At 30.7% G+C, this 22,625-nt stretch overlaps 1 protein-coding gene across 1 annotated transcript; it reads right to left on the reverse strand.

The window, feature by feature from the left end:
* Positions 1 to 11,183: 11,183 nt before the first annotated feature.
* Positions 11,184 to 21,539, reverse strand: LOC110672130 (uncharacterized). The gene is made up of 5 exons (XM_058133147.1): positions 21,214 to 21,539; positions 13,801 to 14,132; positions 13,289 to 13,420; positions 12,930 to 13,011; positions 11,184 to 12,587 (listed from the first exon to the last, which is right to left on the reverse strand). Exons 1-5 carry the CDS (start codon positions 21,537 to 21,539, stop codon positions 12,092 to 12,094), a joined length of 1,368 nt encoding a protein of 455 aa, XP_057989130.1. The 3' UTR covers positions 11,184 to 12,091.
* Positions 21,540 to 22,625: the final 1,086 nt, after the last annotated feature.

Genomic DNA, 22,625 nt, shown 5'->3' on the forward strand with positions numbered 1-22,625 from the left:
CTTTTATTTGGAATGAGTATATATTAACCTGAGACTAGTGATGGTTGCAGCCAGTAGATTGTAATTAGATATATTTTTTTCGTTTTCACGCTGGGACAGAAATGAAAGAAATGGTTGATAATTACTGGAAAATCTTCTTAGATGTTCTTTTAACTGCACCAGAACCAACATCTTTTTTGGTTCAGATTACTCAAGTCATTTCCTTAACTAAATAAACAATGTAATTAATCATTAGCAATTTGACAAGCAATCTTTTAATTAAAATCCCATAAATTAGGTTTCATTAGAGAAAAAAAAAATAAAGAAGAAGAAAGAAAGAGCATGAATGATTGAATGTGAATAAAAGATGGATGTGTATACCATTCGTTCAAAACTATGATACCATTCGCTAATATGATTGACCTCGTTTCTCTAGGAAATAATGCAATATATAGGAAATAATGCAATATATATATATATATATATATATATATATATATATATAGATTTTGATGGCTATTTAAAAAAAAAAGTGTCAGGTCACGTGCTCGTGCGGTGACGAAAACGTTTTTGTTGATATTTCTAAGGAACCCGACCTAGAAGCAGTCTAGAAAGCAGAGAGGCTTAACCCTAGCCGGGTCATATCATTTCTTAGTAAAAAGCACGAGCACATACATTACATGCACAAGTGTTTAGATACTTAGCACAGGCAAAGAATAGAGGAAGAGACAAATTTGCATTACTACAGAGATTAGAGATTAGAGAGAGAAATCAATCAGAGTCTTTAACAAAAGCATATATATGAATATGATATACCTCTCTCATGCAACTCCAACCCACATCTGTTTCAAAAAGACACAACACCTATGCATCAAACTCCCATAAAAAAACAAATCTGAAACAAACCAAGAATCGTACACTAATATTCGCAGAGCAGAGGGTGATAAAGATGTATGTAGAGTTAGCAGGATGAGGAGATATTAATATGGACGTCACAATAAATAAAGAAGACCAATAAAGGAAAACCTGCATGCGTGGACGATGGTATTCCTCCCACAAGAGGGCATCATTTGAGATCTGCACTTAGAACCCGCTTTGATTTTCTACAAGTGATGGGTCGTTTTCCATTGTCTTGAATTTCGTTTTGGCATGGAGATGTTTCCATTGGTTGCTTCAACAGATGTTATACATGCCATGTATTGCTATCCATCTCCTCGATCTGTCAACTATATTGTCCTAAAAGTTCCATTTAAAAGTTTTTTTTTTTTGACTAAGACATCCATATTAAAGCTTATTAATAATAAAATGATAATTTTAATCATTATAAATAATAAATAACTATTAAATTATTAAAAATAAGGATTAAAATAATTATGATATTTATAATTTTAAGCAAGAAAATTTTGCATATTAAAGTATATAAATAAAATTAAATATTATTTTAATTATCAACTCTAATTTGTTATATTTTTTTAAAGAAATAATATAAGATATATGAAGATATATTAAAATAAATTATAATATTTTACCAAATAATTAATCATTGGTAAATTATTTGAAGAAGAGAAAAGGAGGTAAGTGGCAATTGACCAAAGTGGCCAAAACCAAAAATAAAACAGAGATGTTGAATTATTTGAAAAGGGGTGGATGCTTCAAAGCCCAGCCAATTTCCGACGAGAATTCCACCCATACCAGGAAATTTTTCAGAGTAGTAGCAGCAGAAAACCCTCCTAAATTCCCATGTAGCTTCAATTAGAGTTGATTGTTGTCCCTTTCAACCATAGCACGAATTTAAAATAGGAAAGGAAAAAGCCCAACGACTGTTCCCTTGATACTAACGGCTCGTTCGAATTATGGTTTCGAGTGATTTCATAACGTATGATATGCTTTCAATGTTTGTTTGAGAAGATCCTTCTTTAATAAGGATGATTTTGGATCGTAAATTGATGGTTTTCTCACTATTCTTTTATCACAGCTTTTCAAATTATCAAATCGATCATTTAAGATGATTTAAAAATTTTTGATATTTCCATTTTATCTTTACACAATTTATAAAATTTCAATTAACCCTATTCTCTTGTGAAAATATTATATATTTATAAGGCATATTTACTGATTAATTATAAAAATAAAATGTATCTTTAATTGTTATTATTTTGATAACATTATTTATAAATTAATACTTTATTTAAATAAATGTCTTTAAATTATTTATATATTTAAAATAGTAATAAAAGATATTTTAATAATTTTTTTATTTATTTTTCTATACTATGCCATATAACTAAATAAGAAAATTATTAAATCATTATGTACCATACATCATTTCAAATACATTAACAATAAAAATCATACCATTCAATATAATATGATATTATACTATGTTGGATTATTTATTTATATCTGGATGTGGATTAGCAATAATCAATTGTTAGGCTCATTGACATATTAAATAATAACATCAAATAATAAGTTTAGTAATTGATAGTTAATGTGATTGGATAAATCTGTAATGGGTCAGACTGTCCATAAGCCCACTAAAGAAAATGCCTAAACTCTCAGTCCTACATATATATATATATATATATATATATATATATTCTGATAATTTCATTTAATATTAAATAAAATTTAGATAGAATTTGAATGCTGTAGATATTGGGAGTTGTGAACTTACCCTTTTGCTTTAGTTCTTGACTGTTTACAGAAAATCATAGATACAAGCATATTTTTAAGTACACAAATTCTCTACTCATATAATCTATAGCGATTTAATTTATATTTATAACATACCATATATTAATAAACCATACTGCACTCAATCCAAACAAGGTGTAAAGGTTTTTCTAATGCCAGCGGCACCTTCCAAGTGTTCCCTTGCCTCCTCCAGCCACTATTAAACTCTCCCTTAACTTCCATCAAAGCCGGCAATCGATTAAATGAGAGAATCCCACCGCTGCCCATTTTGTCGTTTTAGCATTTCCAATCCTGTCGAGGGTAACCAGCAGCTTCTTCACCTTATTTGAACCCTAAATAGCTTTCTTTAGCTATTGATTTCATCGCAAATTGAAATATGAGTGACAAATCAAAATTGGCGCAATATAGCCTATTGTTCTTACTTCACAAGCTGGATGTAAATTTCAACAGGAGGAAGGTTGCCATTGAGGTCGCCTAGACTTTTCCTTTTGTTGCCATCACCAACTAGTCAAAATTGCTATTTTTAACTTACTGATTGAAGGTTGACCTATTGACCTGCACTAAATATTTACTACCATGGCAAGGATTAGCAAGTTGTGTGAGAGTTTGATGATTCCTTACTTTAGTTGTGCAAAAAGTTTCCTGACCTGTATTTTGAAATTCCAGCAACTTGAAATTATAATCGGATAAATTATAAAGACAGTATCTCAACTTAAGATTATATAATAGTAAATATCTAAATTTTAATTTATGACATAAAATTCTCTTATCTTTAATTTAAGTAATATAAAACTTTCTATGACTTTCAATAGCTGGTTTTTAAATTATTTTTATTTACTTGACATTTTTCATATTAAAATATTAAATATTCTTTGTTAATCTAACACTTGTTAATTTAATTAATTAAAAATAATATTTTATAATTAATTGATCTCAACTCACTCTCGAAAATTTAAATTGCACAAATCGACATTTTAATAACTCAAATTAATTTGATAAATGCCATGTAAGTATAAATAATTTAGAAACTAGCTACAGAAAGTAGTATAGTCAAAAGCGCGAAAAGCACAATGATAAATCACAAATTAGAGCACTTCTACATATGCTAAGTAAACGAAGGCTTTTTATGCTTAAAGCACAAAGGAACTAAAAAAAAGCACAAAGCCTCAACTTCAACGCCAACATTGGAAGATCTTGAGACTGATTAGATGAATATTTTGATGGAAATGAATCTTATTTTAGAGATGAAAATGAAAGTGTTGAGAATTTTGATGGGAAATGTAATAAAAATCTCTAAGTTATGACTATGAATTTGGATGTTAAAAAAATTTTGGATGTTTATGATTTCTTAAGGGTTTAAATTTTGTATAGAGAATTTTATTTTCTTTACATATTATATTAGTAGTTATGTTTTTTTTTAATAATTTTACGCTTCCTTCAATGAAGCGATCACTTTTTTTTGCACTTTGTGTTTTAAGCAATAGAGTGATGCATCGCTTCAAGTGTATCTTATGCTTTTAATTACCTTGACAAAAGTCACATGAGAGTTTTATGTTATTTAAATTAAAAATTAGGAATTTTATATTATAAATTAAAGTTTAAATATCTTATTATTAAATATATACTTCTAAGTTGAGGTATTGCCTATATAATTTACCCTATTCCAATCCTAATACTCCCGTAAATTAAGAATTTTTTCCCATTAATTATTTTAAAAAAATAAAAAAATGTCAATAATAATATAATTGTATAAGTATAATTTATTTATTTTTTTGTTACAAATGAAGTCTTTAAAATGCGAATATGATATTATTGTTTTGAAAATTTGAATAGGATCGGTTTAATAAAAAATCAGAGTTTGGTTCGATTTGATTTACTCGCAAATTCTGACTTCAACCGAACCGGTGTAAATCAGAATGAACTGGCCAGTAATTGGCGTACTGGTTGACACGACCGGATGTGGTCTAATTTTCGAGCACCTCAATTTAAAAAAAAAAAAAAAGGAATATGAGCTCTGGGAATCAAACCCAAAACTTAGGAACAACTTTTTGTAACTAAAGACCATCTCTTCTACACCACTTGTGAGCGTCGTTTTATCACATATTTTATAAAACAATCAACTTAATTACTATATAATTATTTCTTTCATTAATTTACATAACATTTTATTAATTGAAAATAATTAATAACTATTATAAGCTTAATTAAAATCTAAATTATTTAAAAAAAATATTTACATAATAAAATTTAACTAAGTTTATTTTAATAATTATTTATAAAATATATAAAACTACTAAATATAATAAAATATTATTATTAATAATTTTATAATATTATTTAATAATATAACTGTTAAACCTCGATTCAATCCTTGTTTAATATTAAATTTTTAATCTTTTGCTTTCACCGGTTCAATAAAACAATGTATGAAATGCACACATTTTGTATCATATTAGGTCTGTTTTGATGTTAAGTTAGTTTCATAAAATTAACTAATAGATTCAAGGTAATATAGATTTAACTTAATTATATATTGTTTTTTAGTAAAGGAGGGATGGGCATGAGAAAGTACACTCCGGTTAATGTTAATTTTTAGCTACTATTTAATTTGCACTCTTTTTATAAATCCGATTTAATAATCGACAAAATAAGTAGATCTGCTTTTTAGAAAAGACTTGTCCTTCTTTCTGTATTAACAATTAATAAAGAAGCAAAATATATAAATAAAAAAAATTGAGGCAACAAATAAAATTTTATTTAAAAAGAGTAAATTTGATGATTATATATTAGTATAAAATTAAAAAAAAAAAAGAGGGGTTATTCATCTGTGGCTATTCAAGAATTAAAAGGAAAAAAAAAATTATATCAATATAATTATATAAAAGCAAAGGACAAGAGTATTTTTCGTGTTCCTTCTTGGCATTTTTTATGAGTTTTAAATATATTTTTTTATTTTGACAAAAAAGTAAAAAATAAGATAATTTGCTTACTCTTATTTGGCAACCTTTAATTAAGAGAAATAAATGAATTTTTAATTTAAATTGATTTATTTATTATTTGATAACTCTTATTTCTTAATTAATTTTCTTTATTTTATTTGGACTTTACACTTTTTTTTCTTCAAATTTTGTTTACTTTACATTTTTTTCTTCAAATTATGTTTATGGATTTTTTTTCTTTGTTAGATTATTTTTCTCTAATTTTTTTGTAAATTATATTATAAATTTCTTTATGTATAATGTGAATCATTAGAGAAAAAATATATTTTAAAACTTAGAAATAATATATAATAAAAAATATGTGTATTATATTGGCAAGTTAAAAAGATAGGCAAGTAAGCATCAATAATAACTGAATTTAATATGAAATAGGAAATGACACTTTATTAACCGATTTAATCTCAATTTTATTTTCTTTTTATATCTTACCTCTTTTCCATCCTTTTGTTTTTCTATTTGTTTTTAAGCTTTTTTTTCTTTCTATTTTTCAATATTTTGATTGGATCAATTAATACATATTTAGGGTTCTGAAAGTAGTGAAAACCACAATAAACTGTTGGCATTGCCATTTTGGGTTTTTCATGAGATGTTGAAGTACATGTTGTTTTATTTGTGCATACTAACTGAACTGCCAAAAAGGTTATATTTCTTGTGATAAATGAAGATCATTTCAATGGGCTTAAGAGAGCTACAATGGTTGCGTTTAAATAGGGGAAACCAGAGGGGTTCTTGGATGATTTACCTTTGTATGAACTTGTTATAGATGATTGTCAACAGATTTCCAAACAATTATTCTGCCAACAAGTATGTCAACTCTTATATGAATTTCTGATTATGTCATCTCATTTTCTTTTTCTTACCTTTTCTAATGCTATTTAGAATTTCTAGGAAAAAATGTAATTCTAAGCATGAAATTGGTATTTGACGAACAATTTATACTCCTAGAGTTCCAATTTGTGAAAATTGAAGTTTGAAATGATTGTAATCTAAGCAATGGATGTTTTAGATGGAGACAAAATTAAATTTGCCTAATACTCTTTTAGTTTATAGCACAGCACAAAATTTTTTAATATTCCTAATAGAAGATGAGAAGTTTGATTATTGAAGTGCATAATTCACCTCTATTTTCATATATTTAAAATCATTTAAACACTTTAATGGTAAAGAAATTATTGCAACAACTTTTTTCATCAAAACTGTGGTGAACAATGTTGCATTATCATCAATATAAAGAATTTTTATATCGTTTATCACTCCTATTATTGGGAAAAGTTGTTTTTTGTTCATATGGAAATATTTCTGAGGTCTAGATTTTTCCGACTCATGGATTTATAAATTTTAAACCTATTTTTCTATTTTTAAGTATTTTTGAGTTTTTTTTTTGCTATTTTTCTATGTTTTGATGAATTTATTAATATATTTCTTTTAAATTTAAAAATTAATATTTATTTATAATTAATTATGACTTTGAAAATTTAATCATAGTAGTTATATTATTAAATATTAGAAATTTACTCTATATTACTAATTTTCTATTTTGTGATATTTAATGTTAAAAATTTAAATATAAAATATAATCAACAAATATACACCTAAACTAATTTATTAAATTATTTTCACAATATCTATACTTTTTATGATCAAAATAATATTTAAAGTAAATAAAAAAATCTTTGTCAATATAATTATTTTTATATAAAAAATTAAATTAAATTATTAATAATGTAAACCCGCGTAATGTGCGGGCATACTATTAATGGAAAAAATAAAATAGAGGAAAATAACTAGAGAAAAATGTGAGAGCCTTCTTTTCAGAAAACCTTATAATCATAATCTAGAGTTCTGTAATATTAACTCCATGCTATAATGTTGAAATAAAATAAAATAAAATTATAATGAATTATTATCAATATCGTATCTTGTTGATGAAGTTTTCATTAATTACATTAATTATAGTTTATAATTATATACTTTCATGCAATGATAAGTATCATCATTTTAACCTATGGTATTGGAGTCTCTTAAAAAATTGTAAGATCTCAAGTTTAAATTTCAATTAAAGTCTATCTGCCAAATATCACTTGTGAGAGAGTCTTCTGAGATAGGACATTGACGAACAAGAAGCTGGTCTAAAATGGATTTAGCCTTCTTCATGTAAATATTAACAGAATCTCATCCCTTCTTGAGGTGCTTCAATTGTTTCTGCAATTGCATTATTTGAGTGCGAGAACCTGCAGAAAAGATGGCCTCCAATTTGCACCAAGCATCTTTGGCAGTTGGTTGTCCAATAATTTGTGGAGGAAGTGTTTCAGAAATCGAGCAAAATAACCAGCTGATCTTGACGAAACCAATGTTCATAGGCTGGATTTGATGTGTCATCGGAAAGAGTTTTAGTGGGCGGGTTCGACGTAGTGGAGATGTGGGTTATAGTAATGGAGTCATGGCATCATTTGGGCCTGCCACACTAGATAATTTGCAGAAGTTAATTTTTTGCGCAAATGGGGAGTAACAATAGGAAAGACAAAGGAAGTATTAGTGGAGGAACTAGCGATCAACGCTTGAGAAGTTGACATGGCAGAAGAAGGGCCTATAAAGCCAATTCTAGGCTCTGATACCATATAGAAGCTTGCTGGACGTAAATCATTCAGTTGCATTGACATGATTAGCAGTACATTTATATATAGGTTACACAGCAACAGGGACAAACATTAGTTTGTTAGCTAGTTACAGATATAGGATATACAATATGTTATGGTTGAGATAATCCTCATCAGAGCCGATTACACCAAAAAAAATAAATAAATAAATAATTAAAACGAGTGTTAAGTTTGGAATCCTGTAAACAACTATATATTCTCCTATCTAACAACAGGGAATACTTAATTACGAAATCCATCTCTTAATCTTTGTTTTTTTTTCTCCCTTTGTTTCAAGGTATGAACGGCATGCGTGTAGAGGAAATATTACAAGATTCTTGGAGTTAGGAATAATAGCTATGGTAGTCACCATTAGATATTAAATAATTCTGTGTGTAATTAAATGGGTGTGCAGTTTTGATTTAGATTTTACAATATAATTAACGGGGCTATATATATATATATAGGTAAAGAGCTGTTCAGAGATTGAATCAAGAGAGAGAGAGAGAGAGAGAGAGAGAGAGAGAGAGAGAGAGATAAAGAGATGAATGGAGGCTTTCAGAGATGTCTATATTATCCTGTTTCGTTTTTTTATATAAAGTATATAAAGATGGAGATTAGCAAAAAGTGCATAAAGGCAAGATCATAATAATTAAGACGCATCAACTGAAGAATATAGTGACAGAAAACTTACTGTACAAAGCTGCTAAACTGGATATATTTATCAGACTCTGGAAGAAGAAGACAAATTACAATAAGATTATTGAAAAGGGCTATAATTAATTAATAATAAATAAGGCCATAAGTAGCAGCTTTAAACATTCCAAGACAATTGTTATTGCATGAAATGAGCTGAATCTATTCTATGTTATAGCCGTCTACTTTTGCTGCCTCTGATATTGTATATTGTGTTTTGCACTTCTCTCTCTCTCATTTTTCAGTAATGACAATTATATGCAACTTTTTTAGTGTAGTTTCAGCCTCCACACATCAAAACACTATTAATGCTCTCTTTCTCTGGTGTTTGATCCCGAGATATATTCGAGAAAATGTACTGGCCTGTAGGTTGAGAAAGATCCTATGTAGCTAAACAGCTGATATTTCTACTGTGGATCTCTTTGTGTGTGTGTGTGTGTTTCTTTGTTACCTGCTGCCTGCGCCACTAATTTTACTAAATGAAGAAGACTAAAGCTAAGAGTGCTTTTATTGCCTAAAACCAACCTTAGTTCCAAACCAACCTTAGTTCCACTTATGCTACTCTCTTTTGGGATTTCACGATCAGTTTAGGGTTGGGGTTGGATATCAGCAGTTAGTCCTTTTCTTGAAAACAAAATATGAGATATTATGCACTTGATTGATTCATCTACCTTAAATAATTAGGGTTGAGGTCGGGGATCTTTTGAAGCATCAAGGTTCAAAATTGTACTTGAATTTTAATAGTTCACCTGACCAGATCTTGACCTACATATATGTGCCTACTAAAGAGAAGCCAAATTAGACTATCTCCTCTCTTGTCTAGTTATTTCCAGATGAGCAAAATTAAAATTAAGTGTATATATATGTAAATATGAAAAATGTTATAATGCAATTTTCTGGGTCCAGCTAGGTAACCATATTAGGTTAAGCAATAGCAGCATGGGGCCAAGATGTAGCTTCCATTGTATACATACTGGAATCACAATTGCAAGCAAGTGGTGGCCAGTTGCAGACATCCAGTCCAGCATAACCTAGTGCTTGAGCATATATTAGGGCTAGGTTTAGAATTTTACTTTCATTTGCTCTCATAAATAATCCGTCTCTTCTACAGCTTCTAGTGCTGAAGTTATGCCCTTATATTAGATTGCTGATACAGGTAAATTTGAGAACAAATCCTGACCTATCATTCTTCAATCTCTCATATATTTTGCACTTCTAAGCACCTGAATTAACTCCTCACCATATTGAATATTCAAATGCAATAATATTTTGGCCACAAAGTTTTTGAACTTTCTTTTAAGTCTTTCCACAGGCTTCATTAAAATTTTCTCGGTAGGTAATAATAAATAAGGCTTCCTTATCAACGAGTTTCTTTAGCTAGCTTTAAGAACTGTCCGAAAGCATGAATAGTCCAAGACAGAAAGAAACAAAACCTATTAATTGATTCAAGGAGAATAAGAATTGAAATATCTGAAATGGATATGCAAGTTGAGATAAAGTCTAAAATTCAGGTTATCGTGATGTGGACACCTAGAAGAAATCCATCTCTGAATCTTAAGCAGACTCTTCCTGGAAAAAATTTCAAAACCAAGGATGTCTTCTTAATAAATGAATTTGTTCAAACCTAAAAATAAAAGGAAAAAAAAATCTCTTTAATTAATCAAAGACTGCAAATTGTTCATTTAGAACATAGAAAATGCATCAAATCTGCAAGAACAAAACGAAACCTGTAAACTAAAAATTGAGAAGTTATTTTCTTTCGGCTATTGTTTTTCATGGCTTGAAGAATGATTATTGGGGATTCCAAGATTCAGTTTCTATAGTGCTCTTAGTAGGAAAGCCAACAAAGAGTATTTGAAATCAGGATTGAGTCTGATCTAAGTGCAAGCTAAAAGCTGAACCCTAGTTCAAATTCTACAAGAAGTTGAGTACAAGGAAGTCTTCAAGTTTGGAAACCATCATATCTCTAATCTTGAAAATTCATCTTATGACAGTTTTGACAGACATTTGATGTAGTACTTGAGTTAAATCCAACCTGTGGGTTTTGCGAATTTGGATAGGATTAAAGATTTTTTTTTTTAATAAGCAAACAAATTTATCCAAAAAAAAAAGGGACAGAGACCCAAAATAAACCGATCAATTGTAGCATTTTGCTCCGAGAAGTGATAGAAAGAAATGAAGAGTTCATAACATAATTGTATTTGATCGATGCAACATGTATCAATTAATAAATGTTGCTAGTAAAACAGGAATAGGATAAAAAAACAAGTTACAAGGACAAAAGGAAGAGATCCACTACTCTTGCGGACTTTTCTTGACACATTCAGATTGTGATTATATCAAGCTCGTCAAGAAACATCTCAGCAGAAAAGTGTTGAATGAAATTCCCAACTTCTTTCTGGGTCATTGAATCATGTTGTGTGAAATTCTTCGGTGAAAGAGATTCACCATAAACCATGGACATTTGGCCTAACAGTAAATGTTTCAAGAAAAAAAAGATTCCAATTTCGGTTTCTTTTTGCGAATGTGTGAGTTTCAGAGAGAGAGAGAGAGAGAGAGAGAAAGGGAGAGAGAGAGAGATATAAAGGGAACGGGAAGGGAAAAGAAGATGTTGGCTATCTTCCTTTGGTTATGAGATAACATTGAAGGCAAAAGAGAGCACTAGACAGCGCAAAAAATATACTATAAAGAAAGTAATTAAAAAAATACATTGCCATGCAAAACAAACTCCAAATGCCAAAAGGGATTGGCAACTTTCAGTTCAAATCTAACTCCTTGTCCCACTCACAAGCTCTATTCCCCTTCCTTTCAAAGTTGGATAGTACAATTACACCAACACCAACATAAGCCCCCTCCGATCCCTATTGCTCCAAGCCAAACTTGCTGAGAGTGTAAATGACCACAGAAAGCTGCCCCAATCACTGTACATAAACCAAAAACTTCTCTCTTTCCTTGCATGACCCCATTTGTCAGTTGTTAGGTCCCTCTCCTTTCTCTCTGCTTGCTGTGTCAAAGCAGATAAATACTTCATTCATAACTATCAATCCCACATTGAAAAAGAAAATAAATTAATAACACAACCCTTTAAAACCCATCTTGAAACCGATTGATCGATGAAGGAGGATCCAAACGCTGCTGTGATCCAGCTCCTCCTGCTGCATAGCCTCTTCCCCTATTCAACCCTTCCTCCTGATTGCTCAGTGACCCGTCTCTACCACTTCCCACCGATCCACGGCTCGAACCAGCACCGAACGCACCATGTCCTACCGGTGCACCAATGCAAGTGTAATTGGATTCTTGAGCACCTACGTAGGTCATGCTTTGGTATGCTTGTGAACTGTTGTTATTAAGGACATGGCCAATATAGTAATCGTTAATGGGTTGTTGATGAGAGTATTGTGAGGGATAGGGAGGGAGGCGAGAAGGAGATGTGTATAGATATGGTTGATGAGGTGGTTGTGGTGGTGGTGCTGGAGGTAAGAGAGCTGAAGAAGATCCAGAGAATAGTCTCGTTGGGTACACTGATCTGTACGGATCTCCAACGCCTAATGGATAACTTCCTGGAGCCATGGGATGGCAGCTGCCAGAAAAATTAGAATGTTTCACGTCCTTGTTAGTTTGATCAAACAGGAAGAATAAGAAGATGGATAATGTTGGTGGTCGTTTTAGCTAGTGATCTTCAAATCGAAAACTGAATCCTGAAATCAATCAGGTATAGTGTGCCCTTTGGTGCTACAACAAAAATCAAGATTTAACATGGTAAAAAGATCAAGATTATGTTTTTAGTTAAAAACAGAAATTGGGTCATTGAGGAAAAAAATCTCAAAAAAAGAAGTGAAAATAATGGTGTAGAGGTTGGAAAAGGACAGAAGAAAGAGATAAAGAGCAATAGTGATAATATTCATTATTTGTTTATATTCACCTTAGGTGACCTCCTTGGGCGGCTAGGCTATCGCTGCTGAAGACCAGCTGCCGAGCACGGTTCAGAGTTTCTGTCTCTCTCTCTGAGCAGCCAACGACACAAATCAAATCAAAGATCAAATCAAAGTAACCCCCAAAAAAAACAACCCCCCAAAATCCTCTCCACCAAGAGTTTCAACAATACACCAACTTGGTTTTCCTCGAGATTGATATGACCACGCTAGCTACTAGAATTTCATGGCAAATCATTGTAAATAACAACCACTGCCCATTCATATTAAAAAAAAAAACACTAAAAAATAGTTAGTTGGTTTTGTTGGGCAACATATATTAATGAAGATGAGAAAAGAAAAGACTTGCCTTGTCTGTGTCGGTTCATGTGCCCTCCAAGAGCTTGAGATTTGCAGAACTTGAGGGAGCAAAACCTGCACTCGTAGACTTTACCGCACTCATCTTTTCCATCCTTGGCGCCGCTTTTCTTTTTCCTATAGCCTGCAACAAAAGCAACCAATTAGAGCAACTTCGATGAGACTATTCTTGGCCCATAAATCCGAACCCTTATTTCCCAATCGTGAATAAAGATGAAGCAATTCAAACCACATTTCGTTTAGCTCTTGTTCCATTTCTTCCTCCTCTAATTTTTCATTTCAAGCTTCGAAGTGCCAAACAAGAGATTGAAATTAATTTTCACTAGCATTTGAAGAGTGTATTTATCCCCCTAGCTAGAAAAATTATTGTGGTTTTCCTTGTAATTTCTTGATCGTATTTTGTCTTTCCCTTCTTTAATAAAAATATAATCGTTATGGATCAATTTTCTTGTAGTATTTTAACCAAAACAAAACAAAGGAAGGATAAAGAATAATTGCACATACCAGAGGAAGAGCTGCCATCAAAGACTTGTTTACCATCTCTAGTATAATCGTCAGGCAAGTTGTTGAGGTCTAATGGGTTCCTCTCAGGTCTCCTGGAAAAACAAAGAGAGAAGGCAAAGTTATAAAAAGAAAGATGAAAAAAGGGAGAGAGAACAGTACTGAGCGGTAGTAAAGGAGATAGATAATAATAAGAGAGAAGCAAGCAGTTGGTGAATGAAGAAAAGGGGGAGGTGAGTGGGTTGTGGCCTTGTGAGGGAGACCTACATGGTACCGACAGAGAAAGACAGAAGCAAAAAAAAAATGAGGTAAACAATCTTTCAGATGGGAAGTAACTAAAGCTTTAGAAAATTATAAGACTTCAGTTTGAGACTGCAATAGAGAGGCTAGCTGAGTGAAGGTGGAGAAAAAGAGCTTTGAAAGTTCTCTATCAGTTTCTCTGCCAACATTGAAAGAGAGAGCAGCGAAGCGACAGTATGGTCTCGTGAATTTAAAAAGAGTGAAGGGGGTGCATGGGGAGAGGCTAAGGCAGGTGGTTTGTGTCATTTGGTTTGGTTGAGAGAGATCATCAGATGCAAGTTTATGAGATGGACGTTGCCTTCCCTTACTCGAGGAGGCTATCCTAGCTCTCTATAGCCCTACAACTACTAGTATCAATGTTCAATCATGAAATGTGTTAAATAGTTTCAGATTTCTAGCTTATACTACATTTATCATAAGAAATTGCAATCAAATGCTCGTGTCCTTTGCATACCCATGACACAAGTTTTTTATGGTCCCCATTTTATTTTAAGGCTCTTCCTGGGCATCATTGTACCCTGGACTTAATTGCCATGGATCATGGAAGTGTTACCATCAGTATCTAATTGTTAGGGTTTTGTGAGATCTAAGTTGGAATATAGTGATCTCAACCCCACACAATTTTGTTTTATTCTTTGGAACATCCTAGTTTCTTCTTCATTGTCATTGTCAATCAATCAGTATTCTGAAACAAGGTCACAAAAAAGGCCCTTCTCTTCTCCTTTTTCAGCAATATATATAATATATTTAACATTCAACTTATCTAGCATTTAGATCACAATATATTTACACAATTCTATAAGTTCAGATCCTCTAATCTCATTAGCGTGTATGATTCATCATTGATAAAATAGGGAAGATCATGATTAATGCAATGCATGAAGACTGATTCATAATTATTTTGGGTAATTATCACACGCCGTCAACTTTATGAGTGTTTTCATAAAATTACTATACTTTAATTTCTTTCATAAAACTCACTGAACTTCAATTTGATTTTATAAAAGTCACTCTAACTAGAAATTAAAGATTTTAAAGTTAATTCGTTAATCTATTAACTATTTTACAAATAAAATTAACTAATTAGTGATTGTTGGTGGAGAAAAAACAGAAAAAAAGGAGGGGAAATTTGACAGTCAAAGGGGTAGCTGCATGCGTTTTATGCATTCTATTTTCTTTTTTTAAGAAATTAATAAAATAAATTAATTTTATTTATAAAATAGTTTACATGTCAATTGAAATTTAGTGACTTTTATGAAAACATTCATAAAATGAAGTGACTGCATATAATATTTACCCAATTATCTTTGACTATATAAACAATAAAAAAGAAGTGAAAACTATTAGCAAAATTTGATTGTTTAACTTAGGATTATTTTCACTAAAATAATTTAAGCCAATTTAATTTAACTCTCTTTTGTTGTATAATTTGTTAATTTTTTTTTTTATATATAGCAAATGTGGGACTCCAACAAGAGAGATAATTATGAAGACAGGTATTAACTTGGTTTGCTTGTTTCTCTGAAATCAAGAAAAAGCCTTAACGGATGTTAAATTGATGCGAGCCCGTCTCAGAGTATCTGCTGCTTCACCTGTTTATTCCTCTTGAAAGTTAATGAGGCATAAGCAGCTTAGAAGCTCACTGGGATTTAAAGAGGCAAATTAATAGCAAGTGGTTCATAACTTCGTATGTATGGACCACGCTATCTTCTGTCCTCGACTTGGGGGTATTGATCATAATTAACATTGCAAAAATTTTTGCCTTATCATGAATTCAAAATACAAATATATAAAATCTATATAGATAAATTTTATCATAAATTTTATATGTGAGATTACAATATATTAAATTTAAGCAAAAAAAAATCTAAATTAGGATATCGCCAATCAGACAAATTGCATGCCCAAACATATGAAAATTTTTTTTACAAGTAATTTGTATTAATTTTTAATTTAAGTGGTCTATCCCACCCATATGATATCCAGTATTAATCTACAAAGGTTGATCCCAATTTTATTTAACCATTTTCACATCTACCATTGACATTCCATTTGGTTCATTTTCTGAAATGAAAGAATGAAAAAAAAAATTCTGTTTTGGTTATAGAAGACAAGAATATATAGATTAAGCAGGCCGAGAACAAATTAAAAGAAAGTCTGTGTGCGTATATAAGAGAAATACATATGATCACTTAATTTTAAGTTCAGAAATTCTTTCTATTAGTTGGATTTCTTAGACAAAATATAATAATAATAATAATAATAATAATAATAATAATAATAATAATAATAATAATAATAATAATAATAATAATTCACATTCTCTTTTTTTAATATATATTTTAGTGCAGTAGTGTATATTATTCATTACAATAAAAATTTTTTCTTATTTTAAAATTAATTAAATAGATGATATTCAAATTATAGATATGTGAATTACACTTATTTAATATATAAATAGAGCTATAATTAATCATAATCTGACTTTAAGGTAGAATTCTAGGCTCAAGCTTGTAATATTGTAGACTTAATGTGGTCTAATATATCTCGACTATTCCTTTAAAAACTAACTTTGCTAATAAAATTCTAAAACAAATATAATGACAATTTATTTTTCTTATTTAATGTACTTATATACATGGCATGAAGAACACTTACTTTTCCTATTAAATATTTCATAGCCAGAAAATATAGGAAATTTCTGTAGGAAATTAGCTAGAAGCTTAACTAATGAAATTCATGGAGAAAAATTCTTTAATTCTTGTTCATGGTTTTCGTTTTGAAATATTTTCCAATCAGTTTCTTCTCTTATATACTTGAGATTTAATTTGTCTAACACCAAAATTTAATTGGCCCAAATATTTGTCAACTCTAAATCACTTATATTAAAATGATTAACGCTTGTACTGTATAAACCCATTCAACATTTTTCCTCCACGTTGCTATTTGTCTCTCTTAAGTTTGGGATGTTCTTATTGTAATATTGATGGCATGCAAGTTTCAGACATATGGGCCTATCTGTCCATATCCATGCAAATGTGATTCCCGGAAAATAGAAACCGAAGACGCACTCTCCTCTGTCTGTCTTCTCCGTGGCAGCAATCCTCTCGCTCAAAACAAGAGGTGATCAATTTTAGTTTAGTTCGATATTTATCTAGAAATTAAAATTAAATTGATATTTTGATATAATTTTAATTTAATGTTTTATTATTTTAATTTTAATTAAGTATAATTTTTAATTTTTTAATTTGAATTCAATTTAATTTCATTTAATTTTTTATTTTTAAAGTAATTTTATATAATTATTTATTTAATAAATTTTACTTAAATTAATATTTAAATTTTAAATTAAATTATTAATACATAATATATCATATAATATATTTTTTAATTATATTTAAATTATATAATCTTTAACTATAAACTATAAACTATGTATATAATTTAAAATTAAATTTAAAATTAAATATATTATATAAAATAATAATATAAATATATTATAAAATATACATCTTAAATAATTATTAAACATATAATATTTAATTATAAAATATATATAAAATAATAACATATTTATAATTAAAAATTATAAAATAATTTAATATATTTATAATTAAAATTATTAAAAAAATATAAATAATATTATATTATATTATATTAATTCACACTTATATTTACTTATATAAATATATTTAATTATTTATATATAATTCTATTGATATAAATTCAATTCTAATTTATTTTTATATGATTTTGATTCTATTTTTAATAAAAAATAAAAATTAAATTAAAATACCAAAATAAATTCAATTCCTATCGTTCTTCCATTCAGTTCAATTCCCCAACCGTGCACAGCCCTATTCAAAACCGCACCCTACCTTCATCGCCCTTCTTCTCCTTTCAAGGAAACTTGAAAAATTTGAAGTTAAAGACGTGCAACTTCATTCCTACTCCACTTCAACGGTAATCCAAATGGAAGACCGCGACTAATCGTTACCAATCGCTGCTGCTGCTGTTGCATCTCCAGTGTCAAATGTGAGGTTCAGGCTGGACAATTTAGGCCCACAACCGGGGTCGAGAAAGAAGGGAAAGACAAAAGGAAGAGAGATCTCCGCCGGAAAAGGCAACAGTTGTGGGTTCGGTATGAGAACTCAGAAATCACGTTTTGGTTCCGGTGTGAGAAAAAGGTTTGGGGGAGCAAAGGGTTTCGAGGTGACCAGATGCCCCTCTACCGCCGGATCCCAAATTGCGAGGAAGTATTGGAGGTATTTGTCAAAACTTTTGGGCTTGGGGTGGGCAGATGCCCTTCTACCTCATAGCCAGTATTTAAGTCTCCCCTATATTCCATACTTCAGGTGTTTGGGCCTTCCCAAAAGTAAGGCCTGCCCTTCTCAAAATTGGCTCAGTCCAGTAGCTGCTGCGTTTTTGTGAATTTTTTGGTAATTCATACAAGTAGCCTGTAACACTATAGCTTTCAAAATAGAAACACTCTGTGCTCTAGTTTTTCTACATATGGAAAAATAAAATAGACTGGAACTTACGCTATGGGGAGATATTTAGCTCAAATAATTTATCCCACCCCTCACGCCCAGTCATCAACATCTAGAGTTTGCAGGCAAATACCTAAACCTCAGAAATAGGAGGGTAGGCTCTGATAACGTACAAAAAAAAAAAATCGAATCTAATTTCATTTTAAAAATTAGCTGAAGGAGTATATTTATCTAAGTCTTATATTTAATTCAAATTATTTATCCCTAACCAATATGTGGGACAATAAAGATGTCGAATAACATTTACTTTGTGTCTAAAATTTATGTTTCAAAAGTTTTTATGCCCTCTGGGAAATTTTGAACTACTGTGTCAAATTTGAAATTGGAGAAATTCTACGTGATAATTTTTGTCATTCTTGAATTTTGTTAGTAATTTTGTCCTTTAGAATGTCTGCTAGGTTTTCTTTGAGTAGCATGCATAGTACATATTACCTTAGTTGTCTAGTAAGAAATGGGTTAATGTCAATAAGGATGAGCGATTTTAATAAGCAGTAGATTGGCTTTAATAAGAAGTAGATGACCTGAATTTGCAGTTGATATTGAACTGATGTCCCAAAATATGTCCAAGAGGGGGTGAATTGGACTTTAAAAATAATTTTTCGGTTCTTGCTCAAAACCTTTGAAAAATTGCAGTTTGGTTTAACCTAATTTTCTACCGTGAGATATGTGCAATACTGCTCAATTGATAAGTTGATACAAAATTAGCTCATAAGGATTCAATATACTAATCTAACAGAATATATTGGCATTCAGTAAGAATTTCAGTAATCTGAATAAAATCACAAAGTAGCAAACAGAATATATTAGTTAACAGCAGATATAACAATAAGCAGATTATATCAGATATCAACAGATTCAACAGTAAACCAATTTTCTCAGTTTGCAGTAGAGTTAACAGTAAACAGCATCAATTTTTATCTCAGCAAAAACACTTCAATCAGAAAATTAAAATGCATAAATGTAAAGAGTAAAGGTTGAGAAAAATGAACACTGAATTTTTATAGTGGTTCGGCTCAACTAACTTACATCCACTCTCTCAAAAATCCCATTTTAAGTCTTCACTCCACTAATCTTCTCTTTTAAAGGCAAAAGACAAAAGCCTTTTACAAATCTTCTCACCAAAGCTTTTACAAGTAGCTTCACACTTCTACCAAGTGTTATCCTAAATACTTTTCACAATCAAGTTTCAATAGGTGCTTGAATGACCTCTCATAAATGATAAGAAAGTGTTTAAAACTCAATCTCACTCAATACAACAGAATCTATAAAGAAGAGATGAGTAAGCAAGCCAATGATGAGCAATAAAAACAATTTGAACACTTTGAATGAAAGCTTTAATGATCTTAAAAGGTTAGGAACAGTAAAGAGACTTTTATTAAGTGCAAAATGGCCAAGAGTAAGTGTATTTATAACTTTGGAACGTTTCTGACCATTTGAGAACTCATTTGAATGTTAAAATTTCAAATTTCAAGAAAATAGCCGTTATTTTGTCTTTTTCTGCGATGTTGTGCAGAGTTGAGACAGTTAGCATACCAGAAAAAGTAGCAAACTAGTTAGCATACCAAAACAAGTAGCAAACCAGTTAGCATACCAGGAAAACTTTTCTGCATAACTTTGAAAACTTTAAAACTTTACACCAAATCATAATCAAATGCTTTTAGGCCATTGATGATATTTAAAAGAAAATAATTGAGGGATTAAAAATAAGTATCATTGGCTTCTACTCCTCAATTCTTTTTACAAGAAATCCTAAAAGTTAAAACTAACTTTTATACTACATGTACCTTCAAATTTGATCTTCAATCCAGCTTTGGAAGGTAACATTTTCTTCCTTTATCTCTTTTGATTCATCCTGTGTTATCTTAAAATGTCATCCTTTCTTTGAAAGCACAAATTCATCATGAATTCCTTGAGTCTTTTTCGTTGTTCTTTGAGAAACACAACACTTAAAACAAAGTTAGTTTGATTCTAGTTGAGTTTTATTATCATCAAAATCTATGCTCCTTTGAGCTCATGGGGTCAACAATCTCCCCCTTTTTGATGATGACAAAACTCAATTGAATCACCATGTAAGAATTGTAAGAATTGACAAGTGTGAGTATGTGTATGAATGTATATGTGGGAATAACTCGCCCTATGTATATGCCTATATCAACACATATTAACAAATAACTCCCCCTTAGTAAGTTCAATGAAATATTCATAAGCATTTTCTGTCACAAGGAGTTTTAGACAAGTGTGACTGAAATACTAACTAAATATGCATAATATGTTTTCATAAGCTATATCAACAATATATTAGTCACAAGCTATATCAACAAGATCACTCATTCATTTCTTCCCCTTTTTGTTAGCATCAAAAGAACATGGGAGAAAACATGCACATGTGTATAAAACAAAATTTAGTTTAAGTGCAGTGAACAAAATAGTCAAAATGGTAGATAATATAGCAAACTAATTAAAGTCCAGAAAACTAAAAATAGCAAATAGAGTAGCATGCTAAGAGACAGACTATCAAACAAAATAAAATCAGTAAACATCCAGTATAGGGATTTATCCTTTCAGCCTAGAGCTTCTTCTGATTTGTCTCGGAGCAGCCATCTTCACCCTTTTTGGCTTGATAGGTTTATCACTCAAGGTTTGAAGGATTTTAGCAGCCATTGCAGTTTCAGGTGTTAAGGGAACAATAGGGCCAGGAGCTAACTCAAATGCAGTAGTAGTACTAGATTCTGCAGTAGGCTTTTTGCCAGTTTTAGCCTTTTTGCTAGAAGGTTTACCAGTTTCTTCTTTCTGCTTGCTTCTTTGTTCCTCTTTAGCTGTTTTTGCCTTTCCTTTTGTAGGTGCAGTAGAAGCAGGAGTCTGTGGTTCTGGCTCAGAAGCAGAGTCACTCATGTCATCTCCATTTCCTTCTTTGCTGCCTCCTTTTCCATTACCATCATCGGAATCTTCTTCCTCTTTTTCAGTTTCTTCTTCTTCCTCTTCCTCTTCTTATTGTTCTGTTTCCTTTTCTTCTTCCTCTTTTTCAGTTTCTTCTTTTTCCTCGTCTTCCTCTTCTTCTTCTTCTTCTTCTTCTTCTTCTTCTTCTTCTTCTTCTTCTTCTTCTTCTTCTTCTTCTTCTTCTTCTTCTTCTTCTTCTTCTTCTTCTTCTTCTTCTTCTTCTTCTTCTTCTTCTTCTTCTTCTTCTTACTAACTTCTTCTTCTTCTTCTTCTTGAAAGACCCAAATGAACTTTTATTTTGAATAGTTCTTCCACAATTTTATACATTAACATCAAAGTTCCATCAATCTTAGAATCAAGTGCATTCATAAGAACAGTTTGAAAAGATCTAAATTTCTGTATTTCTCCAAATTCAATCTCAACAAATTGCCTTAAATTATTCACTTATTTAAGAATTTCTTCAACATTAAAATCACCACTTGCACTATCCTTAGAACTAACACCTTGTTCAAACCTTAGTTTTCTGCCATCATCATCTTTTTGCAGACTTGTAATTGGGATCATAGTTGTTCTAAGTTTCTCAGTTTCTAGGGGTATCCCAAAGTCTCTAAATAGGCCATTAAGAAGATGGGCATAGGGTAGTTTACAAGGTGGTTTCCATTTCATAATTTGCTTCAGCATAAAGTAGGTAAGATTAAACTCAATTTCATTCACAATATGCCAAATTATGCAGAGATCAAGTGTGCTTAAATAGTTTAGACTACCAGTTCTAGGATTCAGCACATAAATGATGAAGCTATGAAGGATTTTGATGTGTTGGTGAGCATGGGTGATGCTAGTCTTATCTTTCACTTCTCCTTTAAATACCTCTACCTAAAAATCTCTTTTATTAAACCCTCCAACAGCAAATATTTCTTTGTGAGAACAGATTCTATTCCCACTGTTTGGGATGCCTAGGGCTTTGGCTAACCTTTCTACTGCCACCTCATAAACTTTTCCTTTCATTTTAACCTTAAAAGATTCATCACTTTCAGCATCATC

The sequence above is a fragment of the Hevea brasiliensis genome, chromosome 13, assembly GCF_030052815.1.
Source record: "Hevea brasiliensis isolate MT/VB/25A 57/8 chromosome 13, ASM3005281v1, whole genome shotgun sequence".
Taxonomy (NCBI): domain Eukaryota; kingdom Viridiplantae; phylum Streptophyta; class Magnoliopsida; order Malpighiales; family Euphorbiaceae; genus Hevea; species Hevea brasiliensis.